Source organism: Cetorhinus maximus, chromosome 13 (genome assembly GCF_964194155.1).
Source record: "Cetorhinus maximus chromosome 13, sCetMax3.hap1.1, whole genome shotgun sequence".
In the NCBI taxonomy this organism is placed as follows: Eukaryota; Metazoa; Chordata; class Chondrichthyes; order Lamniformes; family Cetorhinidae; genus Cetorhinus; species Cetorhinus maximus.
In genome coordinates this window covers 110,521,259-110,539,504 of record NC_135891.1, presented here as the reverse complement: position 1 = coordinate 110,539,504, position 18,246 = coordinate 110,521,259, and the positions used below count along the sequence as shown (strand labels likewise).

At 39.5% G+C, this 18,246-nt stretch overlaps 1 protein-coding gene across 5 annotated transcripts in view; it reads left to right on the top strand.

Moving 5' to 3' along the window:
- LOC144688940 (furin-like) overlaps positions 1 to 17,628 on the top strand; it is a 44,759-nt gene extending 27,131 nt beyond the window's left edge. For 4 of the 5 annotated variants that reach the window (XM_078555995.1, XM_078555996.1, XM_078555994.1 and 1 more), the window contains 6 exons: positions 670 to 773; positions 2,550 to 2,667; positions 4,631 to 4,810; positions 9,924 to 10,048; positions 12,855 to 12,974; positions 17,064 to 17,628. In XM_078555995.1, the coding sequence (XP_078412121.1) occupies positions 670 to 773; positions 2,550 to 2,667; positions 4,631 to 4,810; positions 9,924 to 10,048; positions 12,855 to 12,974; positions 17,064 to 17,611 (1,195 nt within the window). In that variant the 3' untranslated portion in view covers positions 17,612 to 17,628. Of the gene's footprint in view, positions 1 to 669; positions 774 to 2,549; positions 2,668 to 4,630; positions 4,811 to 9,923; positions 10,049 to 12,854; positions 12,975 to 14,414; positions 14,531 to 17,063 lie in introns of those variants that run through there. The other variant, XM_078555997.1, reaches the window with a different exon arrangement.
- The last annotated feature ends 618 nt before the right edge of the window (positions 17,629 to 18,246 follow it).

Here is an 18,246-nt window from a genome sequence, read left to right as displayed (position 1 = left end):
TGTTACCCAGTACTTTCCCATTCCTGGTCACTGTCTCAGCTTGAACTGGATTCCCCAAGCTGAGCTTCCAACCTGTATCTTTGTCATCACCATCCTTTACTATTTACAAAGCATACCTGGTGGGTCTCGGATCCTCCACACACTTGATTTCAGCTCATACAAGTCTCTCTCTATATGTCCAGTACAATCTCCTATTCACCCATAATTCCTGGCCTAATTGACCACATTACTTCTGCTCTTGCAAAGTTTTCAATTTAACTTTAACTTTCTTACTCTTGTTCTAAAATCTTATAATTGCCTTCCCTTTCCTTGTTGGTAACCTTCACCAGTACTGCAATTCTCCCAGAATTCTGTGATTTTTTCCAACTCTGGCCAATTGTGTAACCCTCTTCCTTTGTGCCCACCAGTTGCTGTGCCTTCATCCGCCTAGGTTCCATGCAGTAGAATTCATTCTGTATGCTCCTCTACTTCTTTGACCAACTTCTCCCTTTTCACTTCTTTGACCAAGCTTTTGGTCATCTTAATATCTCCTTTTAGCATTCATCTTTGGCTGCCTCTGAAGCACCTGGGATTTCTTTCTATGTTAAAGGAGCTATAGATGCATATCATTAAAATATTTCACTATTTTAATTTCCAAAAAAAATGCCAATATACAGTTTGTATTTGTAGTCCTACACTGACCTGGCGTGATATGCAACATCTTGTAGTGAGAGCATCTAAACCCCTGCATTTAAAAGCAGAAGACTGGGCCAAAAATGGAGTGGGACGCAAAGGTAAGGAAGACTAGCTTGTTTAAGTGGCATGCGTTAGTAGTAAACTGGCTATGTCTTAGATAAGTCAAAAACAGAAAATGCTGGAAAAACTCAGCAGGCCTAGCAACATCTGTGGAGAGAGAAACAGTTAACGTTTCGAGTCCATATGACCCTTCTTCAGAGGTCTGGTACTTAATATACTTGTTGAGCAGTATATGTGGGCTCCTCGCACCCACTTCCACTGAAGGTATGAATGCTCTAGCTGGCAATTTGCAGGATGGCTTAAGTCCCAAAGGGGAGGTACAGGAGGTCTTGGTGGAGGGGGTCCATAGCAAGAGGGATGTCCTGTACCTGCAAGGGAGATAGTGGAGGAGGGTGCTACCTCAGGCGCCTCTTTGTAGCAGCTGGTGCCGTGTTGCCTGGGCTTGTGCCCTCTTCCCATTCCTCATCCAATCCAAGATGCTTATGACCAAACACTCCCTTTCTCCTGGTGACTAAAGGTGGAATAGCACAGCAATTACTCTTATTCGATGTAGTCCTCTGAATTTCCAAAATAAACTGTTGCTAGTGTGTTGACAAAATTGCCCAAAAAGTCTCCAATATGTTTCAGAGGTTCTTTTTACAGCTTCAGTGACAAGTTAGCATGAATCTGATTATCCCTTTAATTAACTCTTGAAGTCCATATCAATGCTATGTTTACTCTCAATGCCTAGTCATTGTTAGAGGGCATTAGGACTGTGCTAGCCACCAAAATGTTGTGCAGCATTTTTTTAATCACAAGCAGACATACTAATTGGCAATCATCCCCTTAACAAACCTCCAGGTGGCTGTTTCTAACTCTGGGTTGAGGTCTTTACTAAGATAATGACTTCTGCTAAATGCAGATTAAACCAGTGTTTCACATCAAGATCCAATCCTAGCTGTCTCAGAGGCTGTTTAGTGCCTGAGCACGCTGCTGAAATTGCCTCTTGTGTTCAGTGTTAAGACTTCATTTAAGGGAAAATAATTATTTAGACCTCCAAGTCAAAATGCCATAAAGCTGCATTTTTTTGTATATGTGGCAGTTTTGATTGTAAAGCAGTACCCATCAAAATACTAAATATGTGCATAAAATTGAGATTGGCTGCCACCCTTCAAGAAAAGGTCCTTAATTTTATTTGAATTGACTGAATTTTGTGATGCTGGCTGCACCAAGGTTCATTGTTGGGGAAGCTTGCTTGCCTGTCTGGTCACCATGCTATAACCATGGATGTAACAAATTTAAGAAGTGTGTAATAAAAATGATCCTTCTAATACACAACCCCATCACCTTGCCACTGGCATGGTACAGTGCCTGGTTGCAAGTCGGCTTTAGAATTGAGCCTTGCACAGTGTTCAACATATCTTGAGTACTCAATTCAAAAGACCAGATCTTGAATCTGGATAAAAAGATATAAACTTGTAGACCTTGCAACTGACCAGTGAAGAACTGACCGTGTTTCAAAATAATCCAAAGATTGGATTTGACTTTTGCTTTAGATGATCTAAACTGACAGTGACACATGCTTTTTTTGCAGTTATGGCCTTAACTTGCCTTTTGTGTAATAGGCGAGTAGTCTAGTTTTAAAAAAAAAAATATGGTAATGCAATACGTAATGTCTTAATATTAAAGCTATTAAGTAAAGTGTATTTTTTAAATTGGCTGGATGTGAATGGTTTCTGCATTGATAGTGATTATCATCGAACTTCCTGAAATCGCAAATGGTACATCCTGAATGAGCAATGCTGATAATATGTATTATGATTAATTGTTTTCAGTGAGCCATCACTATGGGTATGGACTACTAGATGCTGGACTTCTGGTGGATTTAGCAACTAAGTGGTTGACAGTGAACCCACAGAGGGAATGCTCCATAGAGATTAGTAAATCCCCACAGTAAGCATGTTCATGCAGATTGGAATTGTTGTATATAGTGTATAGAAGTACAGATGGCTCTGAATGTCTTACAAGATTTTATTTTTTTATTAGCGATCCATTTGCTACCAAAAACTTGCTGAATAATATTTAATGAAGGTCAAAAATGGTACATAACTAATTCTAATTGTCACTTGGTAGGCATGCATCAGAGAGCCCACAAGATGTAACATCCCCATGTGATACATAGAACACAGGAATGGGCCAATATTCCATCCAGTCAATTCAGAAGTTTATCCGCCACTTGAGTCAGATCCCATCCAACCCTATCAGCATAACCCTCAATTCCCTTATCTCATACGCTTACTATCGACTCCACCATTCCCTTATACATAACTTATACATTCTCGCCACTCTTTGGGTAATTGTAGGTCATGAGCTCCTGTTATGTACTCTGGGATAATTTCTCTCATATTTAGAACTTAAGTTCAATATTGTTGACAGAAGATTGAATGCCTAAACAAATTCAATGGGCTCCCCAAGATTAGTAAAAGTTTTATATTAGCAAGATTTGAATTATACCTTCAAAGGGAAATAACTTGCATTGATGTTGCACATTCATTTTTGAAACATTTCTAAGCATTTCATGCAGTGAGTTACATTTGGGCTGCTGTTAAAGGTGCACAACAGTCGTTGCATTGCAGTGTCTCAGACAACCATTGGACAAATGACTGGTTAATCTGCTTTATGTAAAAAGGTTGATTGTGTATATTATATGAAAATTTAGCTGGCTGGGAGTGTGTTTAAAGCCTAACACAGTCTCGGAGGTTTTGATGTATAAACTTGTGAATACGTTAAATTTGTAGTAACGTGCTGGAAGAATATCTTTGCCATGTCCTTTTTATGTGATCTTCTAGCTCTTTTGGAGTGACTGAAGCTACATTCTCTCAAGCCCCAATGAGTAAAATTTAACAGAAGAAACTAATTTAAATATCAAAGTAGAATATATGAATAATTGATATTTGGATAGTGTGTTACAATGCCACAGTGCAATCTGATTGACCTTAAACTGCTCTAGTACCATTTCTCATCTAGACCTGTTAATGCTACAGGGCTGCAATATTATTCTCACTAGTCTTATTGCTATATGTAACACATTCTCAGTCATCTGTTATTTTATATAATGTATACACAACTCAATTAGAAATTTTACTGTTCTCTGCAATATGAAATAATCCACATCTTGTGCAGCATTCTGAGGGTGCTTTAAATTAGCTTCTAATGATATTCATAGATTAAATTAATACCTATTTGAGTGACACTAAATTTCTGAAATTGTTATTTGTACTTTTTTCCCAAAAATTTGAAAATATAACTTCTGTGTACTTCTGTGCTGGATTAGTTTGCCAGAAAGGATTACCAAGCAGCTGGGTCCTCTGGTCATTTGTTGGTCAAGTTGCTCTGATGATCCTTTACTCCATTAATGCATTTTGTTTATCTTTCCACAAAACTTATTTGTTTTATACATTTTTCTAATTTGTATGCATCAAAGTCAACTGAGCTGGAACATTCCTCAGTTTAGCAGTAGCCATTTGCACTTAACTCAATCAAGCCAAAAGTGCTCCTTATCCAATTGTACATTTTCAATATTGATTTACTGCAATAGCAGGATTCTCTTCATCCGAGTTATTTTCTTCCCTCCAGCATCTCTCAAAGAGAATGAGGACAGTAGGAGTTTGGTTCAAGCCTCAGTCAAAAATTGTTAGCCAAAGTAGCTAAGAATGACTGACTCTCTTGTTTCTTGCTGAGATCAGGGTGCACATATGTACTCCAATGTGCTGTCCAACTCTGATACACTAGGTTAACTATTTCAGCCATTGCAATAAATGTTAACGCTGAGCCATTATATTCTTCTAAATTCATGTGTATGTATTCCTTGAATTTAAAAAGCATTTCGAGAATACTGTGCTTTTTGTTCTTTCAGAGTTATTTCTGACCAGCTTGTTATCAAGAAATATATTGATCCTTGTTCTCGAACTAAAAATTACATCCGATCTCTTGAGCACGTGGAAGCTAGAGTGTCACTGAGCTACACACGAAGAGGTGATCTGAGGATTTCTCTCACTAGTCCTAGTGGGACACATTCCAAGTTGGTTGATGTAAGGTATGAAAGTCAGTGTGGTGGTTTGTTTGCTGATCTATAGATAAAAGAGGAGCAATGAACCAGAGTGGCCACTAGTCACTTGAATCCTCTTGGACTATTGTTGGTTAACTTTGGAGTTTCATAGAAATGATCCTTTTTTTTAATCCATTACACAGCGCAATAGTACTTCTGCATTATATCTAACAAGACTGTTAAGGTAAGAACATAAATCGGACCAGGAACAGGCTGTATCACCCCTCAAGCCCGTTCTGATATTCAATCTTGGACCCCAATTCCATGTTCTTACCTGACCCTCATATCCCTTGAATTTGCCCCAGAGTCCAAAAATCTTTCTGCCTTAAACATACTCAATGACTGTACATCCATAGCCCTCCGAGGTCAAGAATTCCAAAATTTACAAGCCTCCGGGTAATGTGTTTCTCCTCATCTCAACCTTAAATGATCAACCCTTTATCCTGCCAAGGAAAACAGCCCTGTATCTACCCTGTCAAGCCCCTTAATACATTTCAAAGGGATTGCATCTTAACTCCAGAGTGTAGGCCAACACTAAACTTCTCATAGGACAACCCTCATCCCAGGAATCAATCTGTTGAATTTTCACTGCAATGCCTCTGATGGAAATATATGCTTCCTTGTGTAAGGCGACCAAAGCTATACTCTGGGTGTGGTCTCCTATACAAATGTTGCCAGACCTTGCTCTTCTATTCCAACCCCCTTGCAGTAAAGACCAACATGCCATTTGCCCTCCTGATTGCTTCTGTACCTGCATGTTAACTTTGTCATTTATGAGGACACCCTATCTCTCTGAACATTGATATATTTAAAAGTTTCTTACCATCTAAAAGATATTCTGCTTTTTCTATTCATCATAACAAAGGTGAATAATCTCACGTTTTTCCCCACATTAAACCTCATTTGCCACTTGTGTAACTATCTGAAAACCTGTTGTGTCCTCCTGCAGCTCACTGTCCCACCAAGTTTTGCATTGTCAGCAAACTTGGATACATTGACTTGGATAAAGGTTCCAAGAATATTAATTAGATTACAGATTACAAATAGCCGAGGCACCATCATTGACCCTTGTGCCACCACAGTTAGTCTGCTAACATGAGTATGCCTTGTTTATATCTACACTCTTCTTTGTTAACCAATCTTCTATCCATGCTAACATATTGCCTCCAACCCCTTGGTTCTTATCTTGTCATAGCCTTTTTTATGTAGACCCTTGTCAAATGCCCATTGGAATCCAAATATACTACATCTATTGGTTCCCCTTTTTATCTACCCTGCTAGTTACATCCAACCTAATATATTTGCCAAACAATGTTGATTCTACTTAATCATTGATTTTTCTATGCGCTTTGTTAACACCTCCAGCATTTTCCTGATGACTATCCGGCTAACTGGCCTGTGGCTTACTGCTTTTTCTCTCCATCTGAATAGCAGTGTTAGATTTTCTACCTTCTAATCCTTTGGGACCATTCTAGGATCTAGGGATTTTGGAAGACTACAACCAATGCACCCATTGCCTCTGCAACCACCTCAGAACCCTATGGTCTCGGCCATCAGGTCCAGGGGATTTGTCGACTTTTAATCCCATAAGTTTCTCTACTTTTTCTCTACTAATATTGCTTTAAGTTCTTCCCTCTCATTACCCCTTGGTTTCCCACTATTTTTGGTATGCTTTTCTTCTACAGTGAAGACAAATACAAGATGTTTAATGTCTCTGCCACTTCTGTATTCCCCATTATTTTTCCTGTCTTAGCTTCTAAGGGGCCAATGTTTACTTTTGCTACTCTCTTCCTTTTTTACATGTAGAAGCTGTTACAAACTGTTTTTTACATTTCTTGCACGTTTACTCCCTTTTCTTCCTCTTGTTTTCGACAATTTTTTTGATTGACTTTTCACTCACCCAGTCCTCACACTCACTACTATCCTTTGCAACATTATAAGCTTTCAGTCTAATACTAGTGAATATTATGGGCAGCATCATCTGACATTCGCACTAAGTGCGGTAGCGGGCGGGTAACCTGCTGGCCGCAATAGTAGGTTTTCATGCCGTATTGTCCCAAACCAGCCGCATAAGTTATGCATTCCCAGGAAAAACACCGTTTTGATGGCAGGCGGGCTCCAAATCGCCCACCCGCCATTGTCTCGCCGCTTCATCATGCCAGGCGCCATATTTAAAGTCCAGCAGTGGACACACATCTGTGCTTCCAGCCTACAACTACTGCAGGGAAGATGTTCATGAAAGGCAAAAAGACTGCAGCTCTCAGGTTTAGTGATGCATCACTGGAACGCCTTTTGGATGCTGTGGAGGCTCCCCACTCTCCCCCCCCCCCCCCCCCCCCCACCCAAACCAACCACCACCACAGGATGGGCAGTGGCATGACCAAACAGGCTTGGGAGGCAGTGGTCAGTGCCCATGCTGCACAGAAGAGGTTGACCATCCAATGCAGATAGAGGATGAATGATCTTATCCGTGCAGCCAGGGTATGGCAACCATCCCATCGCTCTAAACACTCTCACTCAAGCCCATCACACATTCACTGGAATCTCACTCACTGCCAGCTCAAGGGATGACATCACCCATTCTCGTACACGTACCCTCACATGTCCATCTGGCTTCATCTCCTCTGGAGACCACCTCCTCAGCCCTTGAGGCCACGCACAGATCAAAATGTGCTCCCACACGCCCAGAGTTACCCTTCTTCCCCAGTATATCTCTCAACCTGCAGCCTCTTCCCTTGCCTGAGGCCACTTCTCCCCTTTCACCAAACAAGCCACCCACATATGGCTGACCTGGGAGGTAGAGACCTGCCGTGTGCCCCCTAAAAGTGATGTGATGCTATCTGTGAAGCCTGGCACTGATGACTGCAATTGCTGACCGAAGCAAGGTAGGCAAATAAACCTTGAAGTTCTGAGCGAACTGCAGCCCGCCAGGTGCACATTGCTTATGTGCTGTTGAGAAACACATCGGCATGCTTTCCCACTCATGTGGGTGGACGATCCAGGGGTGGGGGAGAACGATTCTGGCAGCCAAGCCCAATAATATGCTGATGTATTAAAATGAGGTACCCGACATCTGATGGCGGGAAATGCGGCCTGCCATTGGGCTGAGCGGACGATCGCGAACTGCTTTCACGGCATCGTGAAATCCATCATGCCATATTGTCCACTCACGCCACCAAACACTCCCAATGCCGGCGGGCATGGAAAATCTCAGCCCATGAGTAAGCTTAGAGGGTTTTTAAAATTTAATGCTTCAGGTTTTGCTCAATGTTTGGAATTGGGCCAGCATAGATTCAAAGCATGACTGAAAGTGTGTTCAAGATTTAAAGCATATATTTGGAATGGAAAGCAAAACTTTAAAGTCTTGTTGCATCACAGGCTCAATAATGGAGGTAACATGTCCATTACTGTCTGAATTGAAGTTTTGAGCATAAACACAGGAATAATCAAGAGTATAGTGAGTATGAGTATTTCTGTAAACATTATGTGGCATTTGGTACCAATAGTGCAAGTAGAATATCTTGCCACTAATAAATGTGAAGCATTCTTTCTTTTTGTATAACTTGTTTGTCCTTGCAGAACAAGCAAGATGTGTATGTTTCACATTCCTACCATTTTTCTCCATTGCTGGCGTGATATTTTACTTATACTCCATTCATAACCAAAGGAGCATGCTTTACAACTCCATTCCAATTTTTTTTTATAGGACAGGTGAGGTCATAAATTTAATTTGGTTTTCACTGGTGCTATTGGTGATTCCACAATATTGTTTGCCAAGGGTGAGAATTTTTGTTGTATTGATTAGAGCTGTACCATGCTAATTACATAATGAAATTTGTAACTGGTAGTGGGAGCGAAAGAAAAACGTCGTATGTTCTGAACACCTATCCTTTCATGACTAGTTCTTAGAATGTCAATTCTGTCTTCACTTTTGCACATCTTACTCCAACAGCTTTGCCAGTTGAGATATATGGAAGAGTAATTGAATATATGAAGATTTTACTGGTAACATTCAACATGCTACAAATAAACTTGCATCCCTAACCTCATCCCTTTTTGTTGGGATGCTAAACACATAAGTAGTATTAATGAAGCAGTAAGTGAATAGAACCAGACTATACTTTTATTAATCATTCATGGGATGAGGGCATCACTGGCTAGGCCAGCATTTATTGTCCATCCCTAGTTGCTCTTGAGTAGGTGGTGGTGAGCCACCTTCTTGAACCGCTGCAGACCATGTTGTGTAGGTACACCCACAGTGCTGTTAGGAAGGGAGTTCCAGAATTTTGATCCAGCCACAGTGAATGAATGGTGATATATTTCCAAGTCAGGGTAGTGGGTGGCTTGGGGAGGAACTTGCAGGTGTTGGTGTTTCCATCTGTCTGCTCGCCTTGTCTCAGATGGTAGCAGTCATGGGTTTGAAAGGTGCTGTCTAAGGTGCCTTGGTGAGTTCCTTCAGTGCATCTTGTAGATGGTACAAAATGCCGCTGTGCGTCAGTGGTGGAGGGAGTGAATGTTTGTGGATGCGGTGCCAATCAAGTGGGCTGCTTTTGTCCTGGATGGCGTAAGCTTCTTGAGTGTTGTTAGAGCTGCACTCATCCAGGCACATAGAGTATACCATCACACTCCTGATTTATACCTTGCAGATGGCGGACAGGCTTATTCTTCACTTTTTTTGGTACGGCACCAATTAAATATTTTAAATTGCAGCTATCGTGCTGTTAACACGCTGTTAACACGTTTACAACTATTATGCGAATTATAATACACTTGTTTGGAGTAACTAGGATTCAGTGGGGCTCCCTTCCTAACTGGAAGGGAATTTAGAAATGAGCAATTTTAGTTCTAAAAATAAAAACTAGAAAAGCAAATTCTGTTATAAAAAGCAGAATAATAGTTTGAGAAATAATTCATAAAAATGATTTTTATCCTCTGTCGTCTTAACCTTGCATTCATGCAGTCCTTATCCTGTGTCTGTTCAAAATTAATTCAATATGATTTGTGATGGCTTCTGAGTTTTGTCAGATGAGGCTTTAATTTGTGGAAATAGTTTACCCAATCTAATGTGAGCACTGGTTGTCTTTATTTTTTTTTTCATAAGACCATATGACACATCACCCCATGGATATAGGGACTGGACGTTCATGACCACACACTGCTGGGATGAAGACCCAAAAGGAGTTTGGACTCTTGAGATTGAGAATAAGGGAAGTTCCAGAAACACTGGTATGTTTTAAAACTAGGAGTGCTGCATTTTGTTTTAGTGCGTAATAAACTTTTCCAGCTAAATTGCAACATACAAGTAGTGTGTTTTGCTCTGTTTGTTGATGGGACTTAATATTCTTTACCTTGAATTTTCAACAGGCACAGACTTGAAATTCTGGGATAAAGAGGGGAACCCAGTTCTGTGTGTAGAAAACTTACATTTTCAAAACAGAAGAGGGAGGTTTTTAAGCCCTAAGCCCTACCCCCTCAAAAAAAAAAGGTTTGGATTGCGTAGGGGATTGAAGTGTTAAGCCCGACTCCAACCTGCCAGACCAATTTTAATGAAGGTGGGACAAGAGCAGTTTAGTTTCCCCATCCCAAAGGAAATGGATTGACACTTTAAATACAGTAAGTCCTGACTTAAAGTTGTGGATGCATTCCTTAAAATCACAACTTTAAGTGAAATATTGACTCCCATAGAAACCAGTCTTAAAACTGTAGTTGGGTTCTCTAGGGCCTTCCTTACCTGAGGGGGGAAAAAATTAAAACATTGAGGTTGAAATATTTTACACTGCAAAATTCCTACATTGGTAAATAACTTTTTAAAAATAAAATAAGTTGAAAAGTAACTTGCGATACCTCCTGCTCACCACCGATCCTGCTTCCCAAACCTCCCATTCCCTGTTCCTTCCCAGTTGCTGCAGATCCTCCCCAACCCTCTTAGTTGCAGCCTCGCACACAACACCCCCCCCCCCCCCCGCCCCCCACCTTCCTGATCCACCCTCTTGCCGCTTTCCTCCCCTGGACCTGCGTTCCCATTGAAGATCCAGTCCCAAGCCAGAGCTCCGATGTTGTGAAAATGCGGATCCCGATGGTGCAGTAGCCCCAGCTGGAGATCAGGATCTTCAGCAGGAACGCAGGTCCCGGAGAGGACCTTTTTGTCCTTTTGTCTATGACATCTTTTGGCTATCTCCACCTATCACTGGCCCTCTATCCAGCTCTACTTGTCCCACCCTTGTCCCGCTGCCCCCACCCCCCAACCAGCTTATATTTCACCTCTCTTCTATTTTTACTTAGTTCTGTTGAAGAGTCATACGGACTCGAAACGTTAACTGTGTTCCTCTCCGCAGATGCTGCCAGACCTGCTGAGTTTTTCCAGGTATTTTTATTTTTATTTTTGTCCCGGAGAGGAAAGTGTTGACAGGGTGAGTTGGGGAGTGGGAGTTTTGGCGAGGGTGGGTGAGCACAACCTGAGGTTGGGGAGGGGAGACGCAGCTCCAAAACGATGCCAATTGGGTCATGTGGGAAACCATGTTAAAACGAAACTTGCAAAGCTCTGAGATTACAGATCCCATTAACTTGTTAAAGCAAAACAACGTCAAATGAGGACTATCTGTATTTAAAATAATCCTTGCCACCCCCCTCCTCCCCCCCAGACCCTCCATAATGGACTTGCCTGGTCTTGAGGTCTCCACCCAACTGTTCCCTGCTTGACAGGAAGTCAAGCCTGGCAATCAGACTTGCCACTGAGTGGGGAGCCCATTGGTGATGTTCCACTGCCTGCCTCCCCAGCCTCCAGTGAGTCAGCAAGCTTAAAATTTCTCCCCTGCCCCAACCCCCTGACAACCCCAGAATATTTGGTGGTTGTGCGACTTTGCACTTTCCCTAGAATGAGGGAAATTACAAGGTAGTGTTGGAATAAATTTCACCTCATTTCTATATTCCCTCAGTTCTGATGAAGAGTCATAGGGACTCGAAACGTTCACTGTATTCCTCTCCGCAGATGCTGTCAGACCTGCTGAGTTTTTCCAGCTATTTTTATTTTTGTTTCAGATTTCCAGCATCCGCAGTATTTTGCTTTTATCTTAGTGTTGGAACAAATGTTGGCCAGAACATCGGCTACTCTTTTTTTAATGGTGCCATAGGACCTTTTTCATCTGCGTGAACAAGCAATTGGGACCTCCGTTTCATGTTGTACTTGAAAATCAATGCAGCACCTCCCTCTATATTATACTGAAATGCTAGCCTAGATTTATGTGCTCCTGGAGTGTGACTTGAATCCACAACTTTGACTTAAAGGGTTGAGAGGCTGATACTTGCAATGACTGGCAACAAAGTTGTCTTTATTTTTGTGTTGCTGGTCCTTTTTTTAATTACTGTCCTTTTTCTAAATTATGTATCATATTTTCCTATTTCTTATTAATATACTCCATTTGAGAAAGAAAAAGGTAATCTCTCATCACCTCCCACAAAATATAAAGTGGTCTTTCAATTGTGATTCCAGTGAAGAAATGAATTCTTCCCTATTAATATATTCCTATAAGTCTTGTTGCAAAAGTGCTTTGAAGAACAAATTATAATGTAGATTGTCTAAAGACTTATTGGCACCGTAATATAAATGTTTTTTTTTAAAATTAACAGCTCATAAGGCATCTAAAAAGGGGAAGGTGTTACTTGAAACCAGTGTTACAAAATTTATTTTCATTATTATTGTATGTGCCACAAGTGATGAAAATCTAGATCTGCTTGCATAACAACAGGTTATTAAAATACATGCCAGGGTTGTGGCAATACCCATCCATCATTTTGAACTTTGATCCTTCCTTTTGGGATTTCAATGATGACAGACAAAACCACCTTCAGTATATCTGTTTTTGTATTTTAATTGTAGCCCGGATTGAATATATTGCATTACAATTATTTAAGTGTTGCAACCAAAAATACATGAATGGATAAGTTTTAGAGGTTCTGTACTATCAACCTCTACTACTGTCAGGTATAAAGGCAAAGAAAACTCAGCAGATTACTTGCAATCTATCTTCTATAGGAGTTCTATCCTATTTTAAGTTGCACTTATATGGTACTGATGAAAACATGATGGCAAGACGCATAAAGGATGCAGTGATAAGTCACTGTAGAAACTGGAATGAAGATGGACTCTGTGAAGGTAAAATATATTATTCAAAATTTAACCTAGTAATTCTCTGCGACGAAAGCAACAGTTGATCAATTCACCACACTGTAATGTTACCTTATTTTTTATAACTTCTGATTCCTCTCGGTAGTGTTGTACAGATGTTTCATTGGTTTCTCATTGTTAGGACCATTTTTAATTACATGGTAGACTAACATTTGCCCAGGAATGCTTTCCAAGATAGCAACTGAATGCCGTAATTGTGAAAGTAATAGTATGTTTAAAGGAAGACAGTGGATTTGTTGTGATGTATCCTTGAATTCAAATTTATACTTCATAAGTAATAGAATTTCAGACAATAGCACATTGAACAGTTCAGGCAATGAGCTTTTAAGGGTAAATTCATGTTATCTGAATCCAATATTAGTTTTGGCTTGTGGTCCTGGTGGTGACCATGTCCTCTGGTTTATAAACTGAAATATTTTTGATTAAAAATAAAGGTTTTGCCCACAGCTATTTTCCTTTCAGTCCATTGTTCCCTTGCCTATCCAAGCTTGCTATGTTTACCTATCCTAGATAGGTAAACATAGCAAGACCCAGGATCAGACAGAAATCTTTGTTTACCCTTTGTATTCTGACTAACTGGAATATATCATGCTCTGCTACATGATATCCATGATTTCAGAAGTGGAAGAATAATAGTTTGGTTATATTTCGATAGACTAATTTATTAAAAATTAAACTGCTAAGAATGACACCAGTGCAAACTCTATGTTTACAACAATTTGCTTTCACTATTCCTAAGTGAAGATACAATTGTATCTTGAAACAGTCACTTGTTTGATAATATGCTACCATGGAGCACTCTTCTTTAGTCCTGCTACTAGTTTTCAGATGGAGTGAGAACTGAGTACAGGTAGCCAGACAAAAACTACAACTTCTAATTACTGACCAGATAGACTGTCAAAAGAAAAAGCATCCTGACCCCATTCTTCTCTCAAAGCTGACTCTTGTCGGACAGGTTTGATTGATAGCTACATCTCTAATTTGTAAAAGATCCCCAGAATGTCAATAGCATTGAATTAAATAAAATGGCTTGACTCTTCGACTTTTTTAGAATGATCTGGTGAGATGGGCCTCCATCCAATGATTTAAGCAATCAATCTACGCCCATCCAAGCTTTCTCCTGAGGCGTGCATGTCAACCAGCTGACATTAGAAGTTACAGAAAACTAATAGTAGTATATGGCTTTAACCAAGTGTGACCAGCAAGAAAGAATCCAATAAATAATCATGTGAAAATAATCTTCTTTCATACAAAGTAGTACATCCCTATGTATGTACTCCACTTTGTATTTGTAAAATGGGGACATTGAAATCTTCTCACCTGAGTGGAAAATATGCACCCACTGTGATATCACTACATGGGTTTTCAAAACAGGAACAAAGGATTTTTCTTTAATTTTTTTTCTAGAAAGAAAAATACATAGCTAGAAGGAATTCGCCTTTCATTGTACTTCTGAAACAACTCAAGCCACTTGCGAGTTAATCAATGCACTTGGCAAAGGATGAGAGGTGATTTAACTACAGGAGGAAGCCGTAAAGACAGCAATAACTAGTTGAGTTTTTGCCTTTCTCTTCTCCACCCTCCCTAAAAAGAAAAATGCACATAGTTCAAAAGTTGCAATTCATCTTCAAAATATTACTAACATGAATAAAAGGTGTAGGAATACTATTATGAAAGCACATTTACAATCTGTTGGAATTGTCTGATGTACAGTTAACAAAACATTTGATGCCAGGAGTCATTTGGGCAAAATGTAAGCTAGCAAACCTAGTGTTGCCATGAACATAGGGAGCTGGAAACTTGATGCTTTTCTTTGCCCATTTTCTAAATTTCCAGTTTACTGTGCATGTAGCTACCTGGCCAATTTGTCATTGCATTTTTGTAAGCCTATTGCTATGGTTGTTAATTATTGAATGATCAATTATTAAATGCAATGGCCAGAGCTCTCTTCTCCCCCACCTGCACCCCATTGGCTCCCATTGTGGATAATCAATTCCATGCTGCACCATTTCCTACATGGTTGCAGCAGTTGAAAATTGTAATTAAATGGCACAAGAGAGAAAGCACAAGTAATTAGAACATTGCTAATGCACATCATTGATTTAAGCAGTGGCTTCAATTAAAGGGCTTGTAGAAGACTACCTTTTTCTGTAGTATTACTAAAACATTAATTTTATTTGAGGGCGAGGATTTCAGTTAGATGTGTTAATTATTTGCAGCATTGTTGTTACAGCCAGAGGTTTGCTTTTATTTTTAAAATGGGATTTTATAGTTGTCTCTGGCTATCTCCTGCTCACTCTAATACTTTGTTTTTACTGTTTCAAGATTGCTGCTGCTTAAAATATCGGTTGAGGTTGAGCTAAATTCCTTTTCTGACCTCAAGTTTACAATGGAACATTGAGTCCCTGGTATTTTTTTTCCCTTGGTTGCAGCAACCAGAAATAGTAGTATAATGAGCTAATTTGCATGGATCTCCTGATTTAAAATTTCATATTTTTTAAGCTCCATTAGTGGATATGAATTGATATGAACAGTATTTGCCTTCCACCACTGGCACACTGTTAATTACTATATTATCTAGTGGCATTTTTATATTGCAGGAGAGAGGCTTTGATTACTGGTTTGTATCGTTTGCTGATCTTGGGGTTACTATCATTAGTATTGGTGTCTGGTACACGTTTCAAGTCTGCATATGATAGTCTTTCTGGTTTGAGGTCACTTGCTGTTCCTGTGCTAGATTCTGCCCCTTTTTTATGATCAAGAGTTTTACCTTTACTACCTGACGTTGTGTCATACGATAGTGTGGCCCAGCAGTTGGAGCAATGAATCCTCTTATTTTATAAACTGATAACTGGAATCGTGCATGTCATCACATGCTTTACTCCAACCTTTTGAAAGGCAGATTGATCACTTTAGTGAGATGATGCGCGAATATAAATCAAAGAGCTGGTTTGTAAGCCATAAGTAAACAATCAGTAACATTTATACTAAATCTTGTCCTCTATAATTCCTTGTCATGTATAGAATTAAAAAAAAATGTACTGCCCTGTTAGCAGGTTAAATGCATTCTCCTCACCAAAAAAATTCTGAAGCTGATTTTGGCTCTGAACATAAACCAAAACTCGGGTGCTTTTATCTACCTGCTTTTCCATGCAATCATAAGTGTCTGTCCATTTTTTTTGCTGTTGTTGTCATTACGTAGATAGACAGGAAGGCAAGAACTTGACCTTTACCCTATTTCTGCTTTCTATGTTGGCTGATAGAACTGCAGTTAACCTGGTGAGAGTTCACTGTAGCAATCACCATCTGGCTAAACTCCAGAGTCAACTCAACCTGATGGGTTTGGAAGTTTACAGGAATGTCTTAACTTTTGTCTCAAATGTTATGTGGGAAGCCCCAGTTACTTCATTTAGCTCTAATTTACATCTTTCAGCAGATGGCTGGTTTGTGGATATAATCCCTTATCAGCTAAATTTAACTTGATGGCTATGGAGATCGTTTGACATTTTTAAACTGCTTAATTTTAATATAAATGTGATTGTCCTAAGGCTAGGGAGGAAATTGTCATGGTTCTTGCTGATGCTTTATATCCACAAACTCTTGCTTGAAATGGGTATATGTGGATATCATGAAGATATGGTCAGGTTCAAACAATGAAGACTGTCCACTGTTGAATAGTGTGCTGACATTCATATGAAGAAATGCCAGTTGCATAAGTAACAGAAGTTTCTGCTCTAAGTCTATATACCTGGCATGAATTAGGAGCTCAAGAGTTAGAAGGAAAATAAAGGCTATGTTGACTTGCTTTTTGATTTAACTATTAGAATACACTTCACTTCAAACCGTACTGGTAGAAATGTTGTTAAACTAGATTAAGTCAGAAATACATACACATTCATAATTATGATTTAACGCAAAGATAAACTATAAAATGCTATCCTATATCATTATTGAAAATGGACACATGTAGGACTTCAAATAAATTGTTAGAGTTGGGATATCATTTTTAAATATGATAACTTTATTAAAATTCCTCATGGACTTTTCTCTCTACAGAATGCCAAGGTACCTTTGTCATTTTTGGACACCTTTGCCTTGCCACCTGTCCTCCACACTATTACAATGTTTCAAGAACTTTAAAAAAAACAGTGAATGGTGTTCTCAGAAATTTCACCACGGACACCTGTGCTCCTTGCCATCCATCTTGCTATTCCTGCAATGGGAGTTCTGTAAATAACTGTCTGACATGCCCTCCATTTTCTAATTATGATGAAAACCGACAGTCTTGTTCAACTCCTATTTATCCAAGATGGTCGGGAATGAGTGAAAGGAGTAATCAAAAGCATGGGCTTTACAAAATTGCTGTGGTGGTCACAATCCTCATTGGTGCACCTGTTGCCCTGGTATGTGGTGTAACATCATTGTCATGGTTGATATACCATTTAAGTATGAGGCAGACAGTAATGGTAACCACCTCCCTGACTGGAGCCTCCGAAACAACCCAGCTACAAGTACAGCGTGATACTACGGATGAGGGAACTGCAAGCAGTGAGACAGAATCTACTTACTTTATTACACGGTTGGACCAACAACAGGATCATTAAAAAAAAAACTAAATGCAGATCCTGTAGTCTTTATTTCATCAATCACAACAAAGCTTCTCTTTTGCCTTTATAACCAGATTATATGTAATTTTCAGTTTAGCCTCCCCAAAATTACTAATTTTAATTGAAGTGCCATTTTCAGGGGTTTCTATAAATCCAGGAATACTTTTTCGGAAAAGCAGCTTGTTTGCAGACTGTCATCTGTCTATCTAAATTCAATTCCACAGTAATTAAAGGGTGTAGATTTTGACATAGAGAATTCAAACTTGTACAAAGGAACATGGATTTTAAGTGAAATAGATCATTCAGAGTCTATACGATATTCCCAGTTATCTCTTGATAAAGCTTTGTCATCTCAGATAAAACGAGGCCACTAACTCCTCATTTTTTTTCTTTGCTTTTCATGGGACAGAGCTATGAGTTTTCAATGTAGATGTATGTGTAACAGATTTACTTTATGCTAATAATTTTGTCTATGAATAGTATTAAATGCTTTTGATTATGGGGTGGGGGAAGAAAAGGTGTGACTTCAGATCTCCCAACTCCTTTGAGGCTCACTAATTTTGTAAACTGTGCAGAGGATAGTCAGTGATCGCTTTTCAGCCCAAATTTCTCTCTCCTATTGCCACCGTCAA